Raw genomic sequence first — 25568 nt, forward strand, 5'->3', positions numbered from 1 at the left:
AGCCAGGGCTGCTGGGCTGGGTGGCTCTGTCCATGTGTGTCTCATCTTCCTGCCTGGCCCAAAGGGGGAGCCGCGGAATGTTGGGGACACATTGAAGGCAGAGGTAGAAGGACACCAGCCCCACTTCTGCATGAGTGGGCTGGGAAAATCCCCGCGTCATCCTGCTCCTGTCCTGTTGACCAAAGCACATGACCGAGCCCAAGGTTAAGGGGTAGGGAAATATGCCCCATTTGCTTTGAGTCCAAGCACTTCATGGGGTCGAGCCTAACATGAGTGGAAGGGAATGCGCTCTTTCCCAGGGGAAAGGACAGGGGGTGGTTTTGAACGGGAATCTATTACAGATGTAAACCATGGACGTTGCCTTCGTGAATGTTGATGGTAGCAGAAAGTTGCAACAGTTTTAGTTGTTAAACATAGAAAAGATACTTAGGTAGCATAGAACACACATACACAATGAAATACAAAGCGGATATTTAAAATGATGTAGCAAATGTCACTGAACATTACTTGTGCTGCAAAATGGGGAAAAGCAGATTATGAAATGTTAGTTCCCAGTTCTGAGAAGAACTATGTATATTCATATTTCAGTAGGTTAAAGATGCGTGCCAAATTGCTAATGATCATCTGTGGTAGAATTACGGAATATTTTTGTTTTTTATTTCTACTCCTGAATTTTCTGCATTTTCTGTGATGAATATACATTATTTATGGTAATACGAAAAACACTCGAAACTGTAAGCGTGGGCATTCTTACTAACTCCCTTTTTTCCTACCCTGTCAACAGGCAGCAAAATAATGGAGAATGGCCTTCTCTTCAAAGAACTTCTGCAGACTCCAAATTTTCGAATTACTGTGGTAGACGACGCAGACACTGTCGAACTCTGTGGTGCTCTTAAGGTAAAGTCGGCCTTGTTATTTCTGCTCGAGGAGAGGAGCTAATCAGCCGCGGTGCATTATCAAATCTAATCCTGAAAAGTGGGCTCTGTGTTCTGTGTGCCTACTTGAGGGAAGAATAGTGAATTGAGAGCCTTGTATATCACTTCCTGTTTTACCCCTGCCTGTCCTGGGTGGTTGGACTTCCCTCTTAGACTCCACTTGGCTTTCATTTGTAAATTGTGGGGGGGGGGGTGGAGTGTGGTGTTTTGTCTTTTGGAAAATTAGCAGCATTAATATTTAAAAAGCATGGAGAGTACCTTGATTGTAGAGTTTCCAGGGGAGTCTAGCATTGTTGGGTGTTTTATCCCCCCTGTGAATTCATACATTTCTCTTACACACGGTCTTTGAGTGGGGAAGGGACTTACCTCTCTCTCTATTACACTACTCCTTCAGTTCGATGGCTTGATTGGTTCTTTCTAAAGGGAAAGTAGTCTGCTGACAAAGGCTGCACTAAGGATAGTTTTATCTTTGTCCACAAAGGGAAATGGGCCAATGAAAGAAGCAGCTTCTTGAGGCCAGCAGCTTGGGAGGTTAGAGGGAAGCGTTTCCACGTGGGCTCCTGACCTGTTCCAGTCGGCCTGTGGAAGTCTTGGTGGTGGGGCCCTCTCTGGCCTGATGCTGGGAAACAGCCAGTGGGAGCTGGGCTGCACTTTCTGATCCTCTTCCCAGTGGAATCAGCTGCCTTCTCAAAAAAAAAAAAAAAAAGCCTCAGTGTGAATGAATACCCTGCTTTGAGGCACTTTTGAGTCTTGTCTTTTGTAGGAAAGCTGCTTTTCAGGAATTTGAGCACCTCAGGAAGGAAGTCGGGCAATCTGGCTTGGGTTTAGTCTTTGTCAGGTAAAAATTGCGGAGATAGAAAGTATGCTGAGAAGACGAGAATCCAACGAATGCCTTCCTGCTCTTTCTTTTGATTGTACATACGTCCTTTTTTTCTCGCCAGAGTTTAAAACCACTTCGTGGAATTCCTATCTCATGTTTGTGTGGTCACGTGTGCCTGTACAACGAGGATTTTAAGAAGGAGAGTCCGTGAAAGGCTCAGGCTCCCTGGGGCAGCACAGGCCCTGTTTCTGAAAGTTTGTATGGGGCATTTTTCACGTTCTGGGCAGGCTGCATACACAGTTAAGACACTGGCTTTGGCTGCATTGTGTGGTTTTTCTTTTCTTTCTTTCTTTTTTTTTTTAGGTTGAGATTTTCATGTGTTTTTAATAGTCCTTCATTAAGCTAATAACCACCTGACAGCAGGGGCATCATGAATGCCTAATTGTTCAGCACCAGCCTGTGTTGGTCCAAAACAGTGGTTAAGTGACTGGATATTTCTGGTGGTGGATGGGGAAGCTTGTGAGATCCTGCCCAGAACAAAGAGGGCTTGGGGGACAAGAGAGATTCTAGATGGAGAATTTTGGAAAAGCTTCAGCTAATGGGACCTTATGCTGGTTTTGTGTCTGAACGTAGATTGGCTTTTCATTTTTGTTGGCAGGAGACCTTTAAGTGGATCCTGCTACCGGAGCAGAGCCTGGTTCGTGGAGGGTTTGGGGGGGGGGCGCAGAGACAGATGGGGGTTGAGGACCATTTATCATCCTTCCTCTGGCTATCCTTTGAAACAGGATCAGTTACCATCATGCCTGTTGGCTTGCATCAGAGCTGAGATTTTTAAAAACTGAGAAACTAGCATTTTTGGCAGTAACTGAGTCTAACCATTCCGTCATACAGATAGGGAGACAGAGATCCAGAGAGATTAAATCACTGAATGTAGCAAATACTGGCACAGTTGGAGTGTGAAGGCGGGTTCCAAGAATCTTAGTTTGGTGTTCTTTGGTTCCTGTGTACAGCCAAACTATTTTGATTTATGTCCAGTTGAATAAAATGAAGTCCTCGCTTGTCAGAGGCTGCCAACCAAGGACGAATGGGACGTCGTCTCTTTTATTACATAATAGTTTGTTGTTTTTTTCTGATTATAAAAGTAGTGCACATTCATTGTGTTTCACACAACAGAAGGATGCAAAGAAAGTTAAAGTCACCAAGACTCCGTACATCCTAAGATCACCACTGGTGGTTTTTTTTCTTTTTTCCTATACCATTGCAGTCTTTTTAGCGAGTATAGGAATGTATATGGCCCCTTTTAAAAACAGAAAACTGGATCTTAACTATTCAAATAGTTTGACATGTTTTACTCTTTCGCCTTAAATTAACAGTCTTTGGTAATCTCCATTCTAGGAATCAAAGAAATGTACACTCTCCTTTTGGTGCTCAAAACCATGAGGGCATTTGAGTTACAAAAAAAAAAAAAAAGCAAACAGCTCACTACAAGGATAAAACCAAAAAGAAAATGTAAAAACTTTATGCAAAATCATTTTGCTGTAGTGGGTGTTACTGCCTTCAGAATCTCCTTTACCTCTGACCTGTGTTAATCTCCAGTAAGGGAATATCTTTTTTAAATATCAACTTTATTTAATCCTAAATCACATACATTAAACTGCATCCATTTAAAGTGCCTAGTAGAGTGGGGTTTCTTGTTTTGTTTTGTTCCAAAAATTTCATTTATCTGTTTGTCAGAGAGAGCGAGAGAATACAAGCAGGGAAGTGGCAGGCAGCGGGAGAAGCAGGCTCCCCACTGAGCAAGGAGGCAGATGCTAGACTTAATCCCAGAATCCCAGGACCCTGGGATCATGACCTGAGCTGAAGGCAGATGCCCAACCAACTGAGCCACCCAGGTGTCCCCTAATGTAGTGGGGTTGAACAGCTGTGTGCATATACCCTGAAAATCACCTCCATAATACAGAACAATTCCATCATCCTTAAGGGATTCCTTATGTCCCTTTTCAGTTCCTACCTATCCCAGCCAGGCAGCCACTGATCTGCCTTTGTACACTGGAGTTGGCATTTTCTAGAACGTTCATAATGGAGTTGTCCAGTGTAGACTCTTCTGCATGTGGCTTCTTTCACTGAGGGTGTATTTTTGTTTGTTTTAATGTAAATTTTAAGTGGCAGTCCTTACAGCAAAGCACAAAAATCATAACTGTACAGCTCAACTTGTGTTATCATTTTTAACAGATGCTTTATCGGGATTAGGTTTCATTAACAGTGACCCAAAATAATAGTGGCTGAACACAGTAGAACTTGATTTCTTTCTTATATAAAAGTCCTGAATCCATGTGATAGCTCCATTCCACAGAATCTCAGGGACCCAGTCCTTCCTGCTCACAAGGGTAGATGCTTATCCTCATGTTCCAAGATGAGAGTTGTAGTCATCACGTCTGCCTTCCAGTCAGTAGGGTGGAAAAAAAGAAAAGATAAAGGGCACGTGGTAGCTGTCTTTTAAGGCAGGTTCTGGGGAGTCATAACGTAATGATCGGCTTCATCTCAGTGGGCAGTACTTAATCCTATAACGGTACCTAGCTGCAAGAGATGTTGGGAAATGGTTTTTTGTTTTTTGTTTTTTTCTCTCTTGGTTAGCCATACACTTGTGTGAAAGTCAGGGACTGTCTGACTAAGGAGGAGGAGAGTAGATTGGGGGATAACCCCATAACCTGTGTCACAGCCACAGGACATTCCCTAGCAGGGATGTTCAATAGTGAGGTTAAGCACCCCTGATACCTGGGCATCTAAGTTTCTCCCAGTGCTTTGGCTGAGATAAAGGCCACAGTGAAGCACAGCCTCAGGCCTAGTGTCTAGCCAGGGCCACACTGCTGGATCCCACTAGCCATATGTGGCCAATTGCATTTACATCCAAATTAATTAAAACTTAAAAAAAATCAAGAGTTCCGTTTTGGAGCCACAGTCCCCCCATTTCAAAGACTCGGTCGCCACATGAGTCTTTGGGGAGTCTCCGTGGCTACCGACTCTGTTGGATGAGCAGACAGAAAACATTTACATCATTGCAGAAACTTCTGTTGCACATCACTGCTGTAGGGTGCTCAGCCTGGTGGGCTCAGTGTGGGCTTGAACCTCAGCCTGACCTGTAAGCTCTGACACAGTGCCTGGCCCGGGGTCAGCCTACACTCTACAGTCAGAGTTCTCCCTTAGGCCCACAGCCCTGGGAGCTGGCCTAGGGTAGAATCAGATGGTGTGCTGCCGGTACAGGCAGTAGGGACTAATGCCCAGGTTTCACTGGAGCCCTGCCTCCCATGTGGTGAGAGTGTTTGCCTAAGGCGCAGGTAGCCTGGGCCCTGCACCGGGAGGCTTCTCGACTTCTGTGTTCTTTCTGGAAGCTAGGAGTGGAAGGAGTGGCGTCCTATCCAACCCGCCTGGGTTCAGAATTGCAAGGACAGACGTTCAGAATTGCAAAGACGGCACTTGAGGGCGAATGATTGCCTCTGAGTATTGCCATAACCCAGGAAATGGGGAAGGGCTTAAGCATGTCTGTCTTCTGAAAATCATGGTATTTTTAGCTCCAGAATAGTTTAAAGCAGATTTAAATGCACAGTGGATAATGATAACTTTCACAGCTGAGCGATCTCAGAGGACATCTGCTCGGATGCTATTCAAACACGATCTGACTGGCTCAGTGTGTTTATTTTTCTTTTGACAGTGATAAGTGGTAGAGGGAGAGAGAGAGGGTTTCAAGATCCATCATAAGGCGATTAAACTGGATCAGTGCCCAGGGTCCTTTTGGAAGGCAGGCATTTACCCTGCAGTGGCTTCCTGCTCCTCTCTAACACCCCTGCCCCCACCATGGGGAGGTCAGCCATCTAGGGGAAACTGAGGTAGTCCTCATCTGTGTGCCCTTTGGTGAGGGGGTCACAGAAGGGCCAAGAGAGCTGCTGCGGTCCCAGCTCAGAGCTTGGTCTGCAGCTCAGAGCTCGTCCACACAGCTCCTGCTTGGATGCTTCCAGTGGCTGCGAGCTCACTCCTTCACCTCCAAGTCCTTTGGTTGGGTGAGGTCAGCTCTTCCTGTTAGGAAGTTCTTACCTCAAATCTGAGGTGGCCCCTCTGTGCCTTTCATTCACTGACCTAGAGCACCACCCTGTGATGACCTTCCCCTCTGCTCCACCCCCCCCCAACTCTGAAGCCAGGCAGCCTGGTGCTAAAGGTCCCACTGTGTGACCTTGGACCAGCTACTTAACCCTGTGTGTGGGAGTTTCCTCCCCTCTCCCTGAGCAGAATCACTGTGCCTGCCTTGTAAGAATGTTGTGAAGATTAAACCAGTTAATAATACTGGAAGCACTTAGAGCAGTTCAAGGTCAACTGTCATTTTTATTATCCCCCTCCCCCACCAATCGGTTCTTCTCCTAACCCTACCCTTTTTACCTCCCAAACCCACATGCAGGCCAGAGAGGCACTCCCCTTTGACATCTGATTGCAGAGGGTTCAGGAAGGTCTCCGACCCTGTGGCGTCTGGGAGTGGCTGGGCCAAGTTTGCTGTACCATGGAAGGGGCAAGGCACGGGGAACAGAGTGGGCCCAGGGAGCCAGGTCCTGGGACGGCGTCACTAACCAGCGAGGTGTTCTCAGTAAGCCACAGAACCTTTATGAGCGGGCCAGGAGGCAAGGGACACGCGAGCCAGGGCTGTCTGGAGAATCTAGAGGAGACCGTGTGCATGGTGGGCGCTCCATAGGCATTCGTAAATAATCCCTCTCTCCTCCTCTGTGTCTAGGAGCCCCTTGTTGGAAGGAAGTCGTCGTATCTCTCATTTCATTCCGTAGACATGCACTGAGGTTGGTTGGTCAAATAACCTCCAGAATGGGTTACGTTGTGGTGAAGGGGGCACAGGACAGTCCAGGAGACAGCAGAGAGCCATTTCAACAGTCTCACCCTTTGGATCCTAGGCCTTGGCATGTTGCCATGGTAACTTCAGTTTAGCCATTCAGCAGGCTCATCCAACAATTGGCCTCATGGCCTCTGGGCTAAGTACCCCCGTGCCCAGGTATCTCTTTGTGGCCTCGGAGTCGTCCCACTCACCAGCTGTGAGTAGGCCCACAGCTGCACCAGCTTTCCTGGAGGAATGTCACCATCTGACGGGCCTTGAAAGAGTCTGTCCAAGCCCTGAATTTTATCCCCAAGGCACAGAATGATCAGAGAGGTGGAGTCATTCTCCAAGGTCACACAGCAGTGAGATGAAGGGAGAACCAGACGCTGGAGGCCATCTGGGTTTCCGAGCTTGTGCTTCTAGTGTCTCCCCTGGTTTCCTTAGTCTGGCTTTTCTGCCAGGAGGGGTGTCTGGGTCTGTTTGGAGCCAGCCCTTGGGTGTTCCTGCCATCTCCCCTCATCTTTGCATTGTGCTCTGCCTGGAAGGTTAGGGGATTGTTTCACCCCTCCACATCTTGGCTCCTTTCCTGCTGCCTCTCCCTTTCCCTCTCTTCATGGGAGGCTGTTGGAGCCTAAGAGTGTGCCAACCCAGGAGCTGCCTGCTTCCTGTGTCACTGAGCGCGCACAGCAGGTACTTGGAGAGGGAAAGACGGATGCTGTCGGTGGCTGATGAAACCCACCGTGTCCATTGCTTGTGTGGGCAGGAAGGAGCTGGGAGGCTTTTGCGGGTACAGACAGAAGTTAGTACCATAGGAAAACAGAGGCCAGATGGGCTGTCTCGGGCTCCGAATGCAAAAGACGCAGTTCCTCGTCAGCTCTACCCACAGCTGTGGGAAGTTGGGTCTCCCTGGAGTCCAGCCTTTGTGGGGGGGAGAGAGTGATCCACCTGAAAGCTGCTCTGTTGGTCTGTTAGAACAGCTCATAACCTCACTAGGAGACCCTCTAGAGCACAGAAGGAGAAGGAATTCATCTAAAATCTGCATGTGCTCATGCCAGCTTTCTGATCATTTTTTAAAGAATTTTTTTTATTCTTCCCTTTCCATGTCAGTAGCCACTAGAAGACGAGCCAGCATCCAGAGTAAGCCCTGGGATTATTCCCGAGGAAGAGAACAAGATAGATTGTGGGCCCCTCTACCCCCTCCCCTGTTCTAGCCCTCTTCATTCTGCCCTCGAAACTTGGGAGAAAGGGTGCTGGTTTTTTTCTTGTTTTGTTTTGTTTTTTTTTTTTAGATTTTATTTATTTATTTGACAGAGAAAGATCACAAGTAGGCAGAGAGGAAGGCAGATAGAGAGAGAGAGGGAAGCAGGCTCCCCGCTGAGTGGAGAGCCCGATGCGGGACTCGATCCCAGGATCCTGAGATCATGACCTGAGCCGAAGGCAGTGGCTTTACCCACTGAGCCACCCAGGCGCCCAAGGGTGCTGTTTTATTGGTGTATTGGAAGTAGACAAAAGCTTCAGCAGGGCTCAGTGGTTTGGCATTTTTTTTTTTTTCCCTTTTTCATCTGCAGTGGCTTTGTGTCTTTGGTCTCCTGGAGAGTGATAGCTGTGCTCAGATGGCCACTCTGTTTCTCCAGGTGAGCCTGGCCACATCAGTACTGGGTTTGATGTATTTTATTAGAAATGGCATATCAACCAGAGAAGACATTTTTCCTCCCCGGTTTGTTCTGCTTCTAACCTCTTCCCTCAAATTTTATAGGCCTGATGTTTTGAGAGATGCTCTTTCATTAATAAAAAACACTTTTGGGGGGGGAGGAAAAGATGTGCTTATTTCGTTTCCTGTTCATTACCAGTTGGCTTCATATTTTAAGATCCCTCCAGGCACAAATTCCTAAGTAGTCATCAGGTAGTATGGAAAAATGCTAGTGTGGTTAGACATCGAGTGTGTGTGCTCAGTGCAGGAGCTAGTAATGTGGACAGGGCTAGGAACCTGGCGACTTGACCGAAGTCCTTACTGAGTGGGCACATGGAGATACGACTTGTCATATATGGTGGTTTGGTTTTACACAGGCTGTGAGGCCCAGTTGAGAGGCCCCCACCCCGGTTCCGCCTTCCCTGCTTTGAAATGAAGCTTGTGGCTTCTCCCACCACTCCACACGCTCTCGTCCTGGATGCACTTCGTTGTTCATTATATGCCAGCTCTCTTCATCAGCTCATTGGGGACAAGCTCTGTGTCCCATTCTGTCTTGGCAACTCCTCCCTGGGGGCACCCTCAGCCCCCACGTCCCCCAGCACTGCTCTCTGGGCCCTGCGTAGAGCTTCCCACAGCCTGCAGGGCATGCTTGGTACACATAGGTTGAAATGACAATCATATTTTTAGCGCTTCTTGCGGGTTACCACTTTCTGCCCAGGTTAGAGGTACGTGCATCCGTTTTATTTTCCTGTTAGGTCAGAGGTTGGCAAACTTTCTCTGCGAGGGCTGCGTAGGAAACGCTGTGGGCTCTGTGGCCCATATGGTTTGTGTCCGTAGCAAGTACTGAAATCTGCTGTTAGGAGCCCCCAGGCAAGGTCACCTGGGTGGCTCAGTGGGTTAAAGCCTCTGCCTTTGCCTCAGGTCATGATCCCAGAGTCTTGGGATTGAGCCCCACATCGGGCTCTCTGCTCAGTGGGGAGCCTGCTCCCCACAACCCCCGCCACCTGCCTCTCTGCATACTTGTGATCTCTCTCTCTCTGTCAAATAAATAAAAATCTTTTTAAAAAAAGGGGGGGGGCGCCTGGGTGGCTCAGTGGGTTAAGCCGCTGCCTTCGGCTCAGGTCATGATCTCGGGGTCCAGGGTCCCGGGATCGAGTCCCACATCGGGCTCTCTGCTCAGCAGGGAGCCTGCTTCCTCCTCTCTCTCTCTCTGCCTGCCTCTCTCTGCCTATTTGTGATCTCTGTCAAATAAATAAATAAAATCTTAAAAAAAAAAAAAAAAAAAAGGCACCCAGGCAGCCGCAGATGGTGTGCAAACAAGCAGGGGGTGCCTGGCCTCTAGGACATTCACAGAAACAGGCAGTTCACCCTTAATGTGCTGATCCCCAAACCAGATTGTCAGCTTCTGAAGAGGCAGGTCTCGGTCTTATCTGCCTTGTGTGTGGCAGGGGCCATGTGAGAGTGGGAGCTCGGGGACTGGGAATGCTTATATAGGGATAATTCAGTGAAACAAAAGGCTGAAGCTTGAGCAGCACATTTGCAGATGACTGACCCAGCAACTCCACTCCCAGGCACACCCCCAACAGAAATGACTGCGTGTGGTCACGCAGAGCCACGCACTGGCCTGGCCCCAGCAGCAGCATTTGCGGTAGCCTCAGACAGGAACAATCCCCTTGCCAATCCGCAGAACAACTGGAAAAAAGGGTGCTGTATTCATATGCCCTGAGCGCGGGGTGTGCTACGCAGCTCATGGGTCCCTGAACTCTACCTCTGAAACCAATACTGCGCTATATGTTAGTTAATTGTTTCAGTAAGATAAAATATAAAAACGAATGCAGCAGTGAAAATAAAGGTGCTCTAGGTAGAAATACAGCTCAGCCTCACAAACACGATGTTGAATTGAGAAAAAGATAGACATAGGATTGCATACGAGCCTGTTCATGGCTCGAATGGAAAGACAGGTGAAGCAAATCTGGGTTGTGAGTACCTTGGTGAGGGTGGGGACTGGGAGGGGCTTCTGGGGCACTGGTTACGTTCTGTTTCTCAGTCAGGGTGCTGGTTCCAAGGGTGTGTTCCGTTGGCGGTACACTTAGGACCTGCATACATTTCCATGTGAATGGTATAATTCAATGAGGCATTCGGTTTAAGGGGGGGAAAAAAAAAGGCAGTTTGTCCAAACAGTATCTAGCAGAGCCTTCAGCCAGCCATTTTAATCCTCTGGCTGATGCTCCCCAGCTCCTGCTTCCTGCTAACCCCAGACCTGGGCCCTTGGTCCTATAAACAGGAGCGTTGAAGCCTGGTGCCTTCTTTTGCCTCTGGCCATCAGGGCGCAAGGGTAGAAGCTGGGGCTGCGTGGGAACCGGTGGAGCGTTCTGAGGGGGGGCCAGGCGGCCCTGTGTGTCCCCCCTGCTCTCCCCCACCTTCTGGCAGCCTAGATCTGTGGCAGGCATGTGACAGGTGTCCTGGGGCTTCCCTGTCTCCTTCACAGAACATTGTAGCAGTGGGAGCTGGGTTCTGTGACGGCCTTCACAGCGGGGACAACACCAAAGCTGCCGTCATCCGCCTGGGGCTCATGGAAATGATCGCCTTCGCCAGGATCTTCTGCAAGGGCCAGGTGTCCACGGCCACCTTCCTGGAGAGCTGCGGCGTGGCTGACCTCATCACCACCTGCTACGGAGGCCGGAACCGCAGGGTGGCTGAGGCGTTTGCCAAAACCGGGAAGGTAGCCCCTGGCTTGTACTCCCCTGGCACGTGCACCCTCACTGAGACCCCTGGGCTGGGGCTGAGACCCCTGGAGGCAGAGGCAGGTGTTTGTCGTTTGCTGGGCGTATCCCACTGCCAGTAGTCTGCTTTGGCTTTAAAGTAACCTTTGCCTGAGTCCTTCAGCTTGCATGTCTCTCCATGGCTTGTGCGGAGGGAGGATGCCAGCTCCCCTCTGCAGCGCTCCTCTTGAAATAAGAGATTCTCTGGTCTTTTTTTTTCCTGAAGACTTATTTATTTGTGAGATGGAGAGAGCATGTGCACATGTGTGCATGGTGAGGTGGGGGGAGAAAGGCAAGCACACTCTGCCCTCAGCACGGAGCCCAACATGGGGACTCCATCTCATGACCCGGAGATCATGACCTGAGCCGGAACCAAGAGCCCGACACAGAACTGACTGCACCACCCAGGCACCAGACTCTCTAGTCTTTACAGTAGCGATTTCTGCTTGATTTTAAGACCATCGAAGAATTGGAGAAGGAGATGCTGAACGGACAGAAGCTCCAAGGACCGCAGACGTCCGCTGAAGTATACCGGATCCTGAAACAGAAGGGGCTGGTTGACAAGTAAGTCCCCCCTGCCCCGCACCCGCTGTCCCTGTGACTAGAGGGTGGCCACCTCCTGCTTCCCTCATGACCACCGTCCCAGTCAGTGCACATGGGCACAGCTGTGTGCAGAACTCCACTCAGATAGTTCCGCCTTTGTGTGATGTGAACATCTGTGGCAGGAAACCTCTTCCTGCCCTGAAAATGAGTATTGACACAGAACCAGCCTCAGCTTTGGGGAGAGGAACTCAGTTCCCCTTTTTTTTTGAGAGAGAGAAAGCACACGCACTTATGAGAGCACGCAGGGGGTAGGGGAATGGGGGGGCAGGGAAGGGGGAGAGAAAGAATCATAAGTGGGCCCCATACCCAGTGCAGAGCCTGACACAGGGCTCAGTCCCACCACCCTGAGATCAGGACCTGAGCTGAAACCAAGAGTTGGACACTTAACTGACGGAGCCGCCCAGGTTCCCCAAGAAGAACTTAGTCTTGTAAAGCAGGTTACAAAACACGAAGGTTGAGGTTCTGGTTTATCCTGCAGAGTGTTCGGTAAGAACTGCATGTCATAAGTCTTGAACTCAGAACAGAAGATGACCTTGTTGTTTGTTATAAAAAGATACAGTCTTGTTAATAAAAGGTCAGACAGTTCAGAAAAAGAAGAAACGTGCAAAGTAGCCCAGAATGCTCCCACTAGAAGCGACCTGCATTCAGGTTTGCCCAGGAACTTGGCAGTGTCTGTGTCCCGTGGATGAACAGGTGCCTCTAGCCTCCACTGCCCGGGATGGTCATTTGCTAAAGGTAGGCCTGGGACAGCCTGATCAGCTGCCCGATTGAGGGAGTAAACCCTGTCGCCCCGCCAAGCCCCCCAGCCTCTCTGCAGCTGTCCTGTGGCCCTTTATCTTGCTGATTTTTGCTGAGCCGCCTTCCATAACCACGAGGCCGGCGACACCATCTAGTAACTGCCTACGCAGCATATTCTGCGTATCCTCCTCTTTTCAGGAGGGAGGGAGAGGTTTGCTTGCCTGGGAGAGGAGGGGGCTGGGCGGCTGCGTGGAAGCTGCCAGGTGTGGTCAGTCCGGGGCACGCACTTGCCCCTGAGCCAGTGATGGTTAGAGACGTGGCTGCTGGTTCTCTGGTGTGTCTCCTTCCTCCTCTTCAGCTCAGTCCAGATGTCTGCTGATCCCGACCACCCACCTTTACCTCCCCTATACCCAGCTTTCCTCTGCATGAGTACACACTGGTGAGCTGTAGAGTTCCCTATAGAAAGTTGAAAAGGAGGGAGGAAAGGACATTTGTCTCCCTTCTTTAATTTGCACTTTATTTTTCTGAAATAGTTTTCAAAACCAGCCAGGCAGAGATGGAAGGCATAAACAGGCCTCCAGAGGAGGAGAATTACCTGTAAATCGTGGCTAAAAGGAGAACACCTCTGATGGGCCTGGTGTTCCTTCCATACTTCAGGGAAAACAGCGGAGTGCTTGTCTGTGGTGGGGCGACTTTACCGAACCTTAAATATTTATCAGTTTTCTAAAGTCTTAAGAAAACATTTGGGTGTTTGTGGATGCTGATGATCTCCTAACCACAGTTTTCAAGTGCCATCTGTCTGCTGCCATGGGGCGTATTTGATAATGGACGAGTCTGTCTCCATCGTGGAACTTGGGGAGGCTATAGATTGGAACTGGTGTTCTGGAATCAGTACCTGTGCCTGTTTTAGAAAAGCAGGTGTAATCAAGCAGGTGAACCTCGGCTCTGAGCAGATGCCCCTCCTCCATCACGTCCCATTTTCTTTATCCTGATTAGAAATGGAACAGGCTGTGCCTGTGCTTAATGAGGTCACTGCCGAGTTGGAGGGAACACCTCACTTCCCACAGGCTGGGGTGCAGAGTTCTGGGGAGCTCTCCCCCTGCACTCACCTCCTAGAGCTGCTTAGCCAGGTTCTGCCATTCTCCCTTGCTCTTTTTCCCTTTGTCACCCTAATACTCCGATCTCCTCTCTTCCCACCCCACCCCCATGACCATGGAAAGCACAGTGAACCGGAGGGCAATGTTCCAGCCACCTGGGGGCTTCCTAGCCATGTGGTCTGGGTCAGGTCATATTTTTATCTGTGCCCTAGTTTTTTCTCTACCCACCAAATCAAACCAGCACACCTGATGATTGCCTTCTACCTCGACTCTTCTGATTCACTCCTGCTCATCCGGAATGGGTCCCTAGGTTGGCATGTGGGATAGTGCCTCTCAGTTCTGTGCCCCTGGAACTTTCTGACACTGTCCTGGGACGCCCTACAACCCTCCTTCAGCTGAAGCAGACCTCCCTTGCCCCAGTACCCTCTTCTCAGAGGCTTTTGTGCATGTCTGCCCTCCTGCTGTTTGGCCTGCCTAGATGGCCCCTCTTAATAGGCGTGTCAGCCCTGACCACCCTTGAGGTGACTGGGTCTGTCCTCAGACCCCCCTTCATCCACCTCCTCCAGATGCAGATAACTCTCCCAGCTTTGAACATCCTGTTTACAGGAGTGGTTGGCAAACTTCTGTAAAGAACTGCATAATAAATATTTCGTCTTTGCAGCCCACATACAGCTCTCTGGTGTATATTCTTTTTTTTTTTTTCTCCCTTATATGGCCCTTGAAACATACAAGAATTGTCCTTAGCTTGCAGGCAGCGCAGAACAGGCCACAGGCCAGGTTGGCTTCTTAAGCTGTGGCTTGCTCAGGAGCTGTGGGCTTCTTACGTAAATGTGCAATTTACTTAAAGTCTGCTAGATTTGGGCAGGCGTTGGGGGAGAGGGGCCCATGCTCCTGGTTGAAAAAAAAGAAATTCGAGGGGCTCCTGAGTGGCTCAGTGGGTTAAAGCCTCTGTCTTTGGCTCAGGTCATGATCTCAGGTTTCTGGGATCGAGTCCCGCATCGGGCTCTCTGCTCATCGGGAAGCCTGCTTCTCTCTCTCTCTGCCTGCCTCTCTGCCTACTTGTGATCTCTCTCTCTCTGTCAAATAAATGAATAAAATCTTAAAAAAAAAAAAAAAATTCGAATCTTAGTAAAAGGCACCCAGTGAAAGGTTAACTCTGGAGCCCCACCTTCAGTGCAGGCAGCTTTCTGAGTTTTTAGCGTATCCTTCCATTTAGGGGATGGGTGCTGTGCTCCACATTCCGCTCTGCTTTCCTTTGTTGGAGGGTAGGGTTTGAAGAATGTGCCACATCGGCACCAGCAGATCTCTGACGTAATGGCTGCAGAACATTCCACAGTGTGGGAGAACCACAGTCTCCTCCTAATAGATAGGCATGTCGTCTGGGCTTCTCTGCTGTTTGAAAATTTGCTTTATTACATTTCCTTGTGCATGCGTCTTTAGAGGCATGTGTGAGTATCGGGTGTTTGCATTCGTTCTCGGGGGCAACCACAACAAAATACCACAGACCAAGAGGCTTACACGGCAGAAATTTCCTTCTCAAAGTTCTAGAGCCTGGGAGGCTAAGATCAAAGGGTCAGCACGTGCCTTCTCATGAGGCTCTCTTCTTGGCTTGTTAATGGCCGTCTTTCCCCTGGGTCTTCATGTGGTCTTTCTCTGTCCCATGTGAGTCCTAATCTCCTTGCCTCATAAGGACGCCAGCCATATTGGTTTGGGGCCCACACTTTATGAACCCCTTTTAACGTAATTACCTTTTTAAGGGCCCTAGGTCCAAATACAAGTCCTGGGGATTAGGACTTCATTGGATGAATCGGGATTTGGGGGCACTCCTCAGCCCAGAACCATGTTGTAACCTTCCTGAGGGCTGGGACCTTGCTGATAATACTCCACATCCTGCACCTGGTTGAAGACTGACACATCTGAAGTCCTCGGTATCCATTAGTGGGATGGCTAATTGACTGGCTCGTGCCAATATTTTTCAATGAAATAATTGTCTTTTGCCCTCCTTTCACCTCTAACCTCATTTAGAGAGTTCCCCAAACTGATTTAACTGTCCTTACAGCATTTTATGTTATATAAAATAACATTTAGATGGGCAGTATAGGCTAGTGGTTGAATCTTGGCTTGAGAGTTAGAAACTGTGCCTCAGTTTCCTTATCTATGAAATGGGGATAGTGTTATCTATCTCACAGGGTGGTTGTGAAAAATAAACAAGTAACTTGTCCGTAAGAATTCCCCCCCATACACACACACATACTCCAAATCTCTTGTTAGCATCCCATCTACGCACTTTGAAAGTTGGGAGCATTTCTGGCTGCAAGAGCAATGCCCAGTTTAAAAAGCCTCAAACAATAGGGTTATTTTTTTCATGGAACAAGGATTCTGGAGGTGGACATTATTGGTGTTGATGCAGTGCCTCTCAGTAATCCTGTCAGTCTTCCCTCAAAACCTCAAGATGGCTGCAGCTCCGTGCATCACATACACAGCTTCACTCAGTGACATGGAGCAGGTGCAGTCTGGGGAAGCAGAATTTTCCTCCAGGGCCTCTCAAGGAGAAGAGTATTTTCTGCAGCAGAAGTGTTGGGTCTTACTCTCTAGAATTTGCTTCCTTGGCTAATTCTAGGAGAAAGTAAGGCTGGGAAATGGAGCGTTAGGCTGTTTGCAGTGTTGGTAAAGAGTGAAGGGATTTGGGAACGGCTTCGGGTGGCCATTCCCTGCCACCCTGCTCTGGGAAGACACAAATTGTTCTGATCATGGGATCAGGAAAACTAAGCCATGGAAAGATGAAGGGGCTAAAATCTGTGGGCTTGAACTCCCATTCCCAGTGTTCATTCAACAGTATTCGCTGAGCACCTGCTCTCAGTCTGTGCACTGTGCCAGGTCCCAAGGATGCAGAAGTGAATAAAACACTTGGGGCCCTGACCTCCCAAGACCTTGCTAGGACCTAGGGGCTGTTTTGTGGCTGTGTGTATAAACTGTCACTTAACTGCACACTTGCCACATGACAAGTGTTCTACTCTGCAGGTTACCTGTAAGTCACTTCATACAGTAGGCGTTAACACAACATGTCATGCCCAATTTTACAGAGCGGTTGTGAAAATTGCCCAGAGCAGACAGACTGTGGATTTGACTGCCTGCCTGACTCCCAAAAAACAAAAAAAACAAAAACATTCTGTACCTTATAAAACCCACAGTGATAGACATATGACCTAACAGGGCTGTTTGCCATTCATAAGTTAGGTTGTCATTATAGGATTCCAGCTAGTTAATTTTCAGAATGGCCTTTAGAAGACTCTATTGATCTTGTCAAGCTTACTTTGGGCTTGCACGCGCGCGCGCACGTGTGTGTGTGTGTGTTTAGAAGCCTGATTGAAATTAACTTTGTTATTTCCTTAGTGATACCTGCTGTTTAAAATACTTGCTGAACCAGCTGGACCCTGGGATAATAAGTCCTTTCTCACGGTGGATTATTGGCTCACATCTTTGTACCCTCAGCCATTTCAAACTTTTCATTTATATCCATGTTCACAGCCTGGAAGAAAAGGCAAAATAAACCCAGCTTCCATCTTGAGATCAGTGCTTTGCTAATTGTGGGTGCCCACAGAAATATTAAGGGTACAAACTTATGACTAGTAGACATGTAAATCTGGATTTCTTATACACATGAAAGTAAATATAGACAATAATATTGTATTATAATCATCAAACTTGCTAAAAGACTTAATTGTCGCCACAAAAAAGAAAAAGAAAAGAAATGAAACATGTGATGTGATAGAGGTATAATTCCTACAATGGCAAGCGCATTCTAGTATATAAGTACACTAAATTAACATGTACCCCCTAAAGTTACACAGTTGTATCTCTGACATATTTCAAGAAAAATAAAAACTCATGAATAAAATAAAATTAAAAAAACCTCATGTAATACTTATGGATTTAAAAAACCCTAGTAGAAGTTCTGAAATAAAATTGATTCTTGGAGGAATGTTCCAGACCGGAACTATTTATGGTGATCCGTGGGCCGCCTCATTCTTTATCCTTGGATGATCCCTTTTGGAGGAGGGAGAACGATACCTCCTTGCAATTTGAAATTTATTCTCCAGTCTCTTAAATTATTGACAGAAGCTTGGACTCCTTCCAGACTTGCCCAAGAGCCCGAGCTACAGCTCTTCATGTGAATGGCCGCAGATGGCCCTGCAAGGATTACCGTGGGACTTGTTTGGAGATTCTCTACACCAAACACGTAGGCAGAGGATGGTCTGGGTCATAGCAACATCTTACAACCACCATGCAGGGCCTCTCTGCCCACCAAATGATAGAGGAATATAATAGATGGCGTTCACTTTGTTGTCCAAAGTAGCACACGGATCTGTAATCTGTTAGGGAGGAGAGGAAGGCTCATTTGTTCTGTGAGGTAAACCAGATGGCTCAACTTGCCTTTGTTACATTTTCTCCCAACCAGGTTCCCGTTGTTTACGGCAGTGTATCAGATCTGCTATGAAGGCAAACCCGTTCAGGAGATGCTGTCCTGTCTCCAGAGCCACCCAGAGCACGTCTAAAGTGGATGGTGCAGCGTTGTGGGGAATGTGTTGCCTTCCTGATCAGTCTTTTTCATTCAGATGGAAACTGGGACTGGGCAACACGATGTTTGCTTGACCATAATCCCATCATGGGTGAGGATGAATTTTTACCAGTTCATTTTTGAATTGCAAGACGCAGTTCACTGGCTGAGATGTGGTAGGCAACAAATAGACACATGTATGAATGTGTGAGTCTGTGTTCATTTCTCATGCTGTGGATATTTCTATGAACCAAAATTAAAGGTCCTTTTTAAAAAATTACTTTTTGAATTTTCCCACCATGGTAGCTTAGAAGATGGGAATAATCTCAGCTAAATTTTTTATGTCCAATCCATATGCATTTGAGTGAAGGGATTTTATTTTTTTCTCATTCTCTTGAAGTTAAAACTGAACCAGTGTTTCCATGGTAGAATGGAGGAGTGAGTGTGTTCAAAGATCAACATACTGTAACTTAAACTCTATCTCAAAGCCAGCATAATTAACTACTTTGATTGTGGGTTGATCTTTTTTTTAACAATTAGAGATTTTTAATTGGGTGATCCACTTATGTATCTTCCTCTTCACAGTTTTCTGCATTTTTAGCCTCTTTTCTCATTCGCTGCCAGAATGTGCTTTCGTATAGAGGCTCAGCAGTGGCAGAAGGCAGAAAACGCATCTAGGCTTTTCCTGCTGTGACTGACCCATTCTACTGATTAATGACCCTTGTGTGATGCTTTTTCTTGGGTAGTCCTTTTGTGCAAACATTTCCTCTGAGCCTCACAGATCCACTGAGATGGGACTCCCATGATTCCTCTTTCGAGTTGCAGTCATGGTACCTGGTCACCTGGCAAGTAGGGGGAGAGCTGAGAGTCAAGTCCAGTGTTCCTCCACCCCACCGCGGTGCCCAGACCTCAGGCATCACCACGCTGATCCGACCTCCAGCTGATGGGTCATGGGAGATGCCATGTGCAGCCTTTCCCGAGACTCAAACAGGGCTTCATGCCACTGAGACTGGCGTGGGCCATTGTCTAGATGGCTGCCGCTTAGTGTGGTCCTCACTCCATCAGCTTCCCTTAGAGTCTCAGAAATGCAGATTTCCAGGTCCCATCCCAGGCTTCTCAACTGGGGTGAGGTATCTGTCTATACTTTAATATGCCTTCCATGTGTTTCTGATGGTCACTACAACTTGAGAACCACTACTTTAGAAAGTCTGCTCAGATTGGCATTTCTCAAGCCATGTCCCATAGGACATTAGTGTCCTGGGATCCCACGGTGGTCGCGGTGTTCTCCGGCAAGATCAAGTCCATTTGGGAAAAGCTGCCTCTGCACACCCCTCTTGAAGGCTTAGAATGTGTGTTAGTATGTCCGTAGAACTATCTGGCAAGTTCCAAACACTGTAGACGACCAAGGTTTCTTTGAGAATCTTGCCGAGTCTTTAAGGGAACACTGCTCTAGGCCGCGGTGACCTGAGGGCGGCCCAGGTATACCCTTCACTCCCTGCAGAAGTGAGGATGAGTGAATACCCACCTGTGGCATTGTTAGCTCTGAACTTGCACAGTTCAGGCCTGCAATGAATCTTCGATGAAGCTTTAAGGTGACACAGTCAAATACAACCAAGTGGAGGTCAGCCTCGCTGAAACGCACATTATGTCGAATAAGTGCTTTTAATTCTACAATTAGAATGGGAATTACTGTATCTTCTTAAATGAGATTGATTTCAGGATAGCATTATAGTTATCTTACATAGCACTTGGAAAGTGTTAAGGGAACGTATGAATGTCACTTACATATTCATGGATTTTCAGTCACTTTGTGAGATTTTGACTTTTTTTTTTTTAGTTTTCCAGTTGGGACTTTTTTTTTTCCTTCTATACCTGAAATGATTATAGAAAAGATTTTTGTGGGAATTTTAAAAACTCAATCCAGAACATTCGGGGGTAATTTAAATCCTCATACACTGAAGTCTATGAAAGCACACAAAATGTACAAATTTCACTGATCTTTCATGCCACTCTTAAGTTAATCAATTTTTGCTTATCTCATGATTAATCTTTTTAAAAATTTGTACATAGATAATAAAGTGTTACTTTTTAAGATACTTAAAGGGCTGTAAGCTAATTGTGTCTATTAAGTAGGGTAACTAGATGTGAGGAATTAGGATTTTGTTTTACATACGTTCTCATCTGCATTCAGCTTCCTGCTCTAGGTTTCCTACTTGTTTTTTCTTCATGAGTGTTCTCTTGCTGATCTGAAGTCTGCCGACTGTACCTCTTGAACGTAACTTCTGATATTCTGCACATTAATGGAAAATGCCAAATTTTATGAGTTTGTGCTCTGCTGACTGTAGATATTTATTATTCTCTGAGTTATCTATTTTTGTAACCACCTGTGGTCCATCGTTTGATTTTAATTCTTATTTCTTACTAATTATGATAAAAGGAAGGGAAACATCTAGAGGAAAAGCTTAATTTGTACTAGTTCAGCCAATCTGTGAATGTAAAAACTTCACTGTTGCCTTGCTATAATCCAGCCTACTATAATGTGGAACAAGTATCTGTCTTGACATCCATCCTAGCAGGTGGAGTTGAGCTAAGCTCCTTCTGGTTTTTCATTTAACTCTTAAAACCTGGCCCCATGGCATTGGCCCACAGAGTGATGAGGTTCCCGTGTACGAAGGGATCTTTCGTTTTTCCACCACTTCCAATCTAAGAGCCTTTTACTCACATGTGTACTGTATCTGTTTACAGACTGTAGGTGGATATAATTTAAAATCTTGATTTAATAAACCTCTAATGCCCCAAAACCTGTACTGGCTCTTTTTTTCTGGCTTAGTTAAGAGCTTTATTTATCTAGGTCAGCTGCTTTTTTGCCTGAATTGTGTTGCATTAACGGTAATAGAAAAGTAATTTTTTAAAAAATATTTTATTTATTTGACAGACAGAGATCACAAGTAGGCAGAGAGGCAGGCAGAGAGAGAGGAGGAAGCAGGCTCCCCGCTGAGCAGAGCCCGACGTGAGGCTTGATCCCAGGACCCTGGGATCATGACCTGAGCCGAAGGCAGAGGTCTAACCCACCGAGTCACCCAGGCATCCCTGGAGTAATAAGTTTGAAATCCACACCACCACCACCTCAAATACCTAGAAAAGCTAGGAAGATAACAACCAGCATCCCTTTTATATGCAGGGCTGATCTCAAAAGAATGTGAAGGAAATCCCCTGGAGGCTGAAATAATTAGGGATTGACAACCAGATCTGAAAAGCCCCAGGGTGGCTCTCTGGCTTCAAGAGTGAGTGGGAGTACTCTACATTGTCTGAGGGTTTGGGCTGTAAAGGTTAATGCTAGAACTAGAACCTGCAGGGGAAGAAATGCGCCAAGAAAACCCAAGGATAGGCACAACCAAGGAAGGGGTTCCAGGTGGAGAAAAAGGTCTCTGCTAAAAACTTGTAATTTTGAGTCCAACGCCACAAACAGGTTTTGGGTTTGAATTTTGATATCCAGGAGATCACAAGCAAAAAGCAAAAAAAGAAAAAGACCATGGCCTAGTAATGCCAGTAAAGAACTGGGAGAAGCAAACAAAAAACCAGTGCAGAGACGCACTCTGGATCCACGCTGCACAGGCCTCCTATGAATAAGGTCCCACTGAACATGCCCTTTAAAGTTCAGAAAATACAAACAAGGGCTGGCCGGGGTGCTGAGAACAGGGAATCCTGATGCAGTGTTGGTGGGAATGTAAGTTGGTACAGTCACTGTGAATGGCTTTTGAGGAATACAGAGTTTCCTCAAAACACTAAAATTAGAGTTACCATATGTTCCAGTAATTTCCTTACTGGGTATTTACCCCCCAAAATGAAAACACTAATTTGAAAAGAAATGCACCCTTGGGGTGCCTGGGAGGCTCAGTCAGTTGAGTGGCTAACTCGATTTTGGCTCAGGTCATGATCTTGGGATCCTGGGGAGTCTGTCTCCCTCTCTCTGCCCCTACCCCCACTCATGTTCTCTCTCTCAAATCTTTTTTTTTTTTTTTTTTTTTAACAGAGATCACAAGTAGGCAGAGCAGCAGGCGGTGAGGGAGGGGGAAGCAGGCTCCCCGCTGAGCAGAAGGCCCATGTGGGGCTTGATCCCTGAGCCAAAGGCAGAGACTCAACCCACTGAGCCACCCAGGTGCCCCTCAAATAAAGAAATCTTAAAAAAATAAGTGACTCAAGTTACTGAAGCAAGCCACATTACCCTTGGTTTGGAGGGGAGGTTAGTAATGGGGCAAGTGGGAATGGTATGCAGTCTAGCTCACAGAATTACTTGCAATGGTCAGTGAAAAGCAGGAAAGCTTACCAACATTCAAGGAGAAAACCCACATGATCCTATCAATAGCTGCTTGGAACAGATGCCATTCTGCATGTTCATCAAATTAATTTTTTTTGTGTGAGATACACAGTTAAATTGTATTTCTCCGCAACCCAACAGTTAGGTGAGGCGTTCTGGCCAATGGCACAGGCAAGAAAGAAACGGCCCTTGTTGGATTCTTTGCTCTTGGGTGTGCTGATTGGATTTATCAATTTCAAGAATGACTTGGAAGCTATCTGTCGAAGATAGTGGATGGATCCTCTTTCAGCCTGGATTCCTACAGGACTGGGTAGAGAAGATCCCTCCCCCCCACCACACACACGCCTCGGTCCACATTGTACTGTAATAGGTACAAAAATAAAAACTGCCATTTACACCCCCAAGAGCTGGGAGCTGTTGTTAATGGCACTAGCAAAACTTAACCGAAGATGCTTAAAAAAGATGTTAGTAGTTAAGGGCTGGGGCTTGCAGAAATACCAAGAGATGTGGGAGAATATCCACCTGTCATTACAGCATCATGGTTAGTATCCGCTTGGGCATCTTCGGTTTGGACCAAGAGGCTGTGGAATGTGGGTGGGTAAGCCTGTGGCTATGTTGGTTCCTCTCCTTCCCAGAACTAACTAGTTCAGTCCAGACTCTGTGTTCATAATGGTCCCTCTTTTTCCAGAATTAATGCCAAGAAGGTCCAGGATTTATACTCCTGCTTACTTATTTTAAAATATTTTTGAATGGCTATCACAGTCACTCGTACAAAAATAAAGTCTATGGTCCATTTCCCAACTAGCCACTGTTACTAGTTTCTCTTGTGCCCTGCTAGAATTTCATTTTATTTGTTTATTTTTAGAAGACTATTTTTAAGTAATCTCTACACCCAGGGTGGGTCTTGAACCCACAGAGTCGAGATCAAGAGTTGCACTCTCTCCCGAGGGAGCCAGTCAGGTGCCCTTCCAATTTCATTTTATATATGCAAATCTATATTCTTACTCCCTTTCCCATTTTTCTACACAAAATTAGAGATTACTAGAGACATTGTTCTGGACCTTGCTTTTTTCACATAGTATTCTGTCTTGACGTTCGTTTTTTTTTTGTTTTTTGTTTTTTGGTTTTTTTAGATTTTATTTATTTATTTGACACACAGAGACACAGCTGAGAGCTGAAACACAAGCAAGGGGAGTGGGAGAGGAAGAAGCAGGCTTCCTGCTGGAGCCGGGAGCCGGGTATGGGGCTTGGTCCTAGGACACAGGGATCATGACCTGAGCTGAAGGCAGATGCTTTAAGGACTGAACCACCCAGGCACCCCTTGACTGTCTTTTTTCTTAGGATTTTACATATTTATTTGAGAGAGACAGCAGGGGAGAACGGGAATGGGGGAGGGGCGGAGGGAGAGGGAGACCAGACTGCCCGCGGAGCAGGGAGCCCTACGTAGGGGCGGTGGGGTGGGACAGGTGGCGTATTAATCCCAGGACCCCCGGGGATCAAGAGCTGAAGGCAGAAGCTTAACTGACTGAGCCATCCAGGCATCCCTTGACAGTCTGACTCAGTGGCTTGTTTTAAACTGCATTTTAAAAACTTCCTATTTTGAAATAATTACAGGCTCACAGGAGCTGCAAGGGTAGTACAGAGAGATTTCATGTCCCCTTCACCTAACTTTCCTGCAGATATCAGCACTTAGTTTTTGAAAGCATAAGACGAAAAAAAAAATAGTAGTAGAGCTCCTTTATCACTTTTCTAGTGCTTTATATATATGAATTTATTTAATCCTCAAAATGTGCCATCCCCTGATACAGAAGAGGAAACAGATACAAAAGCCAAGGAACTTGACAAAAATCAGAGATCATCATTGGAAAAGGCGGGACTCAAACTCAAGCAGTTCGGCTTAAGAGTTTGCATTCCTAGCTTACAGGCTCAGAGGAATGGCTGTTCACAGGTTAGCAAAATCCAAGAACTCTTTCTGCCAGTTTGCCCACAGGTCCTATGTTCGTGCACGTGTAAGATTTTAAAATAGTTCTAAAACTTTCATTTTTTAAAAAAGACTTTCTATTTATTTTTTAAATGTTCTTTTCATTTTTTTTTTAAGATTTTATTTATTTATTTGACAGAGACCACAAGTAGGCAGAGAGAGAGGAGGAAGCAGGTTCCCCGCTGAGCAGAGAGCCCCATGCAGGGCTCCATCCCAGGACCCTGGGACCATGACTTGAGCCGAAGGCAGAGGCCTTAACCCACTGAGCCACCCAGGCTTCCCAAAAGACTTTTTTATTTTTAAATACTTTCTTAATGTGGGTCTCAAACTTGCAACCCTGAGATCAGGAGACACTGAGCCAGCCAGGCCCCCCTACAGCTTTCTTTGATAGTCTTAATATTGAAGAATATGAATCTCCCATATCCTTTAAATATCTGCATCATATTTTATTTATGACTATTCCATAATTTATGACAGATGAATATTTAAATTGTTTTCTCCATTTCTCTTATTACAATAATTGCTGCAGTAAATACCCTTGCACATGGCTCTCTGCTCACTTACATGAGGAAATATAACGGATAAAGCCCTAGAAGTGGGACTGCTGGCTCAGAGGTACGTGTGTTTGATATTTTAACAGGCAGTGCCAAATTAACCTTCAAAAGGATGGCTTCAATTCATGCCTCTGACCTCACTTTCTCTCCTAATTACTACCATAACCTCCATCAGGAATTCCTTTATAATAGAGACCTGAAGTGAACCAATAAATCCAAAAACTGCAATTCTGCGTTCAGCAAGAACTTAGAAATCTCCTGTTTCACAGGAAAACGTAAAATTTTGTTGTTCAAAACAACAATTGTGTTCAAGTAGCCAGCTTAACTAACAGTTGTAATAGTTGTGGTTCCAAAGGTTTATATACGCACAGAATGGGTCATTAAGTTAGCCACTTACAAGGGATGTTGAGAGAAGAAACGTTAATAAACACCACACATTCACTGTTCAAGCCAAACCCCAGAAGGTTCTTATAAAACAAACAAACAACAACAACAAAAAAAACCCCACAAGAAACAAAAACAAACAAAAAAGCTGAAAGGGTAGTTAGAAGATGCGCCCATGAGAAAATTCTGGCTTCCAGTGAGCTATGACACCCCTGTCCACTAGAGGTCACTCTTTGGGAAGGACTTTTCCCCAGGCTGTTG

General features: G+C 46.6%; 1 protein-coding gene across 1 annotated transcript in view; it reads left to right on the plus strand.

The window, feature by feature from the left end:
* The window catches only part of GPD1L (glycerol-3-phosphate dehydrogenase 1 like), a 62483-nt gene extending 41612 nt beyond the window's left edge, over positions 1-20871 (plus strand). The window contains exons 5-8 of the mRNA XM_044252623.1: positions 785-897; positions 10801-11034; positions 11532-11638; positions 17972-20871. Of these exons, the coding sequence (XP_044108558.1) occupies positions 785-897; positions 10801-11034; positions 11532-11638; positions 17972-18068 (551 nt within the window). The 3' untranslated portion in view covers positions 18069-20871. The remainder of the gene's footprint in view (positions 1-784; positions 898-10800; positions 11035-11531; positions 11639-17971) is intronic.
* The last annotated feature ends 4697 nt before the right edge of the window (positions 20872-25568 follow it).

Source organism: Neovison vison, chromosome 6 (assembly GCF_020171115.1).
Source record: "Neovison vison isolate M4711 chromosome 6, ASM_NN_V1, whole genome shotgun sequence".
In the NCBI taxonomy this organism is placed as follows: Eukaryota; Metazoa; Chordata; class Mammalia; order Carnivora; family Mustelidae; genus Neogale; species Neogale vison.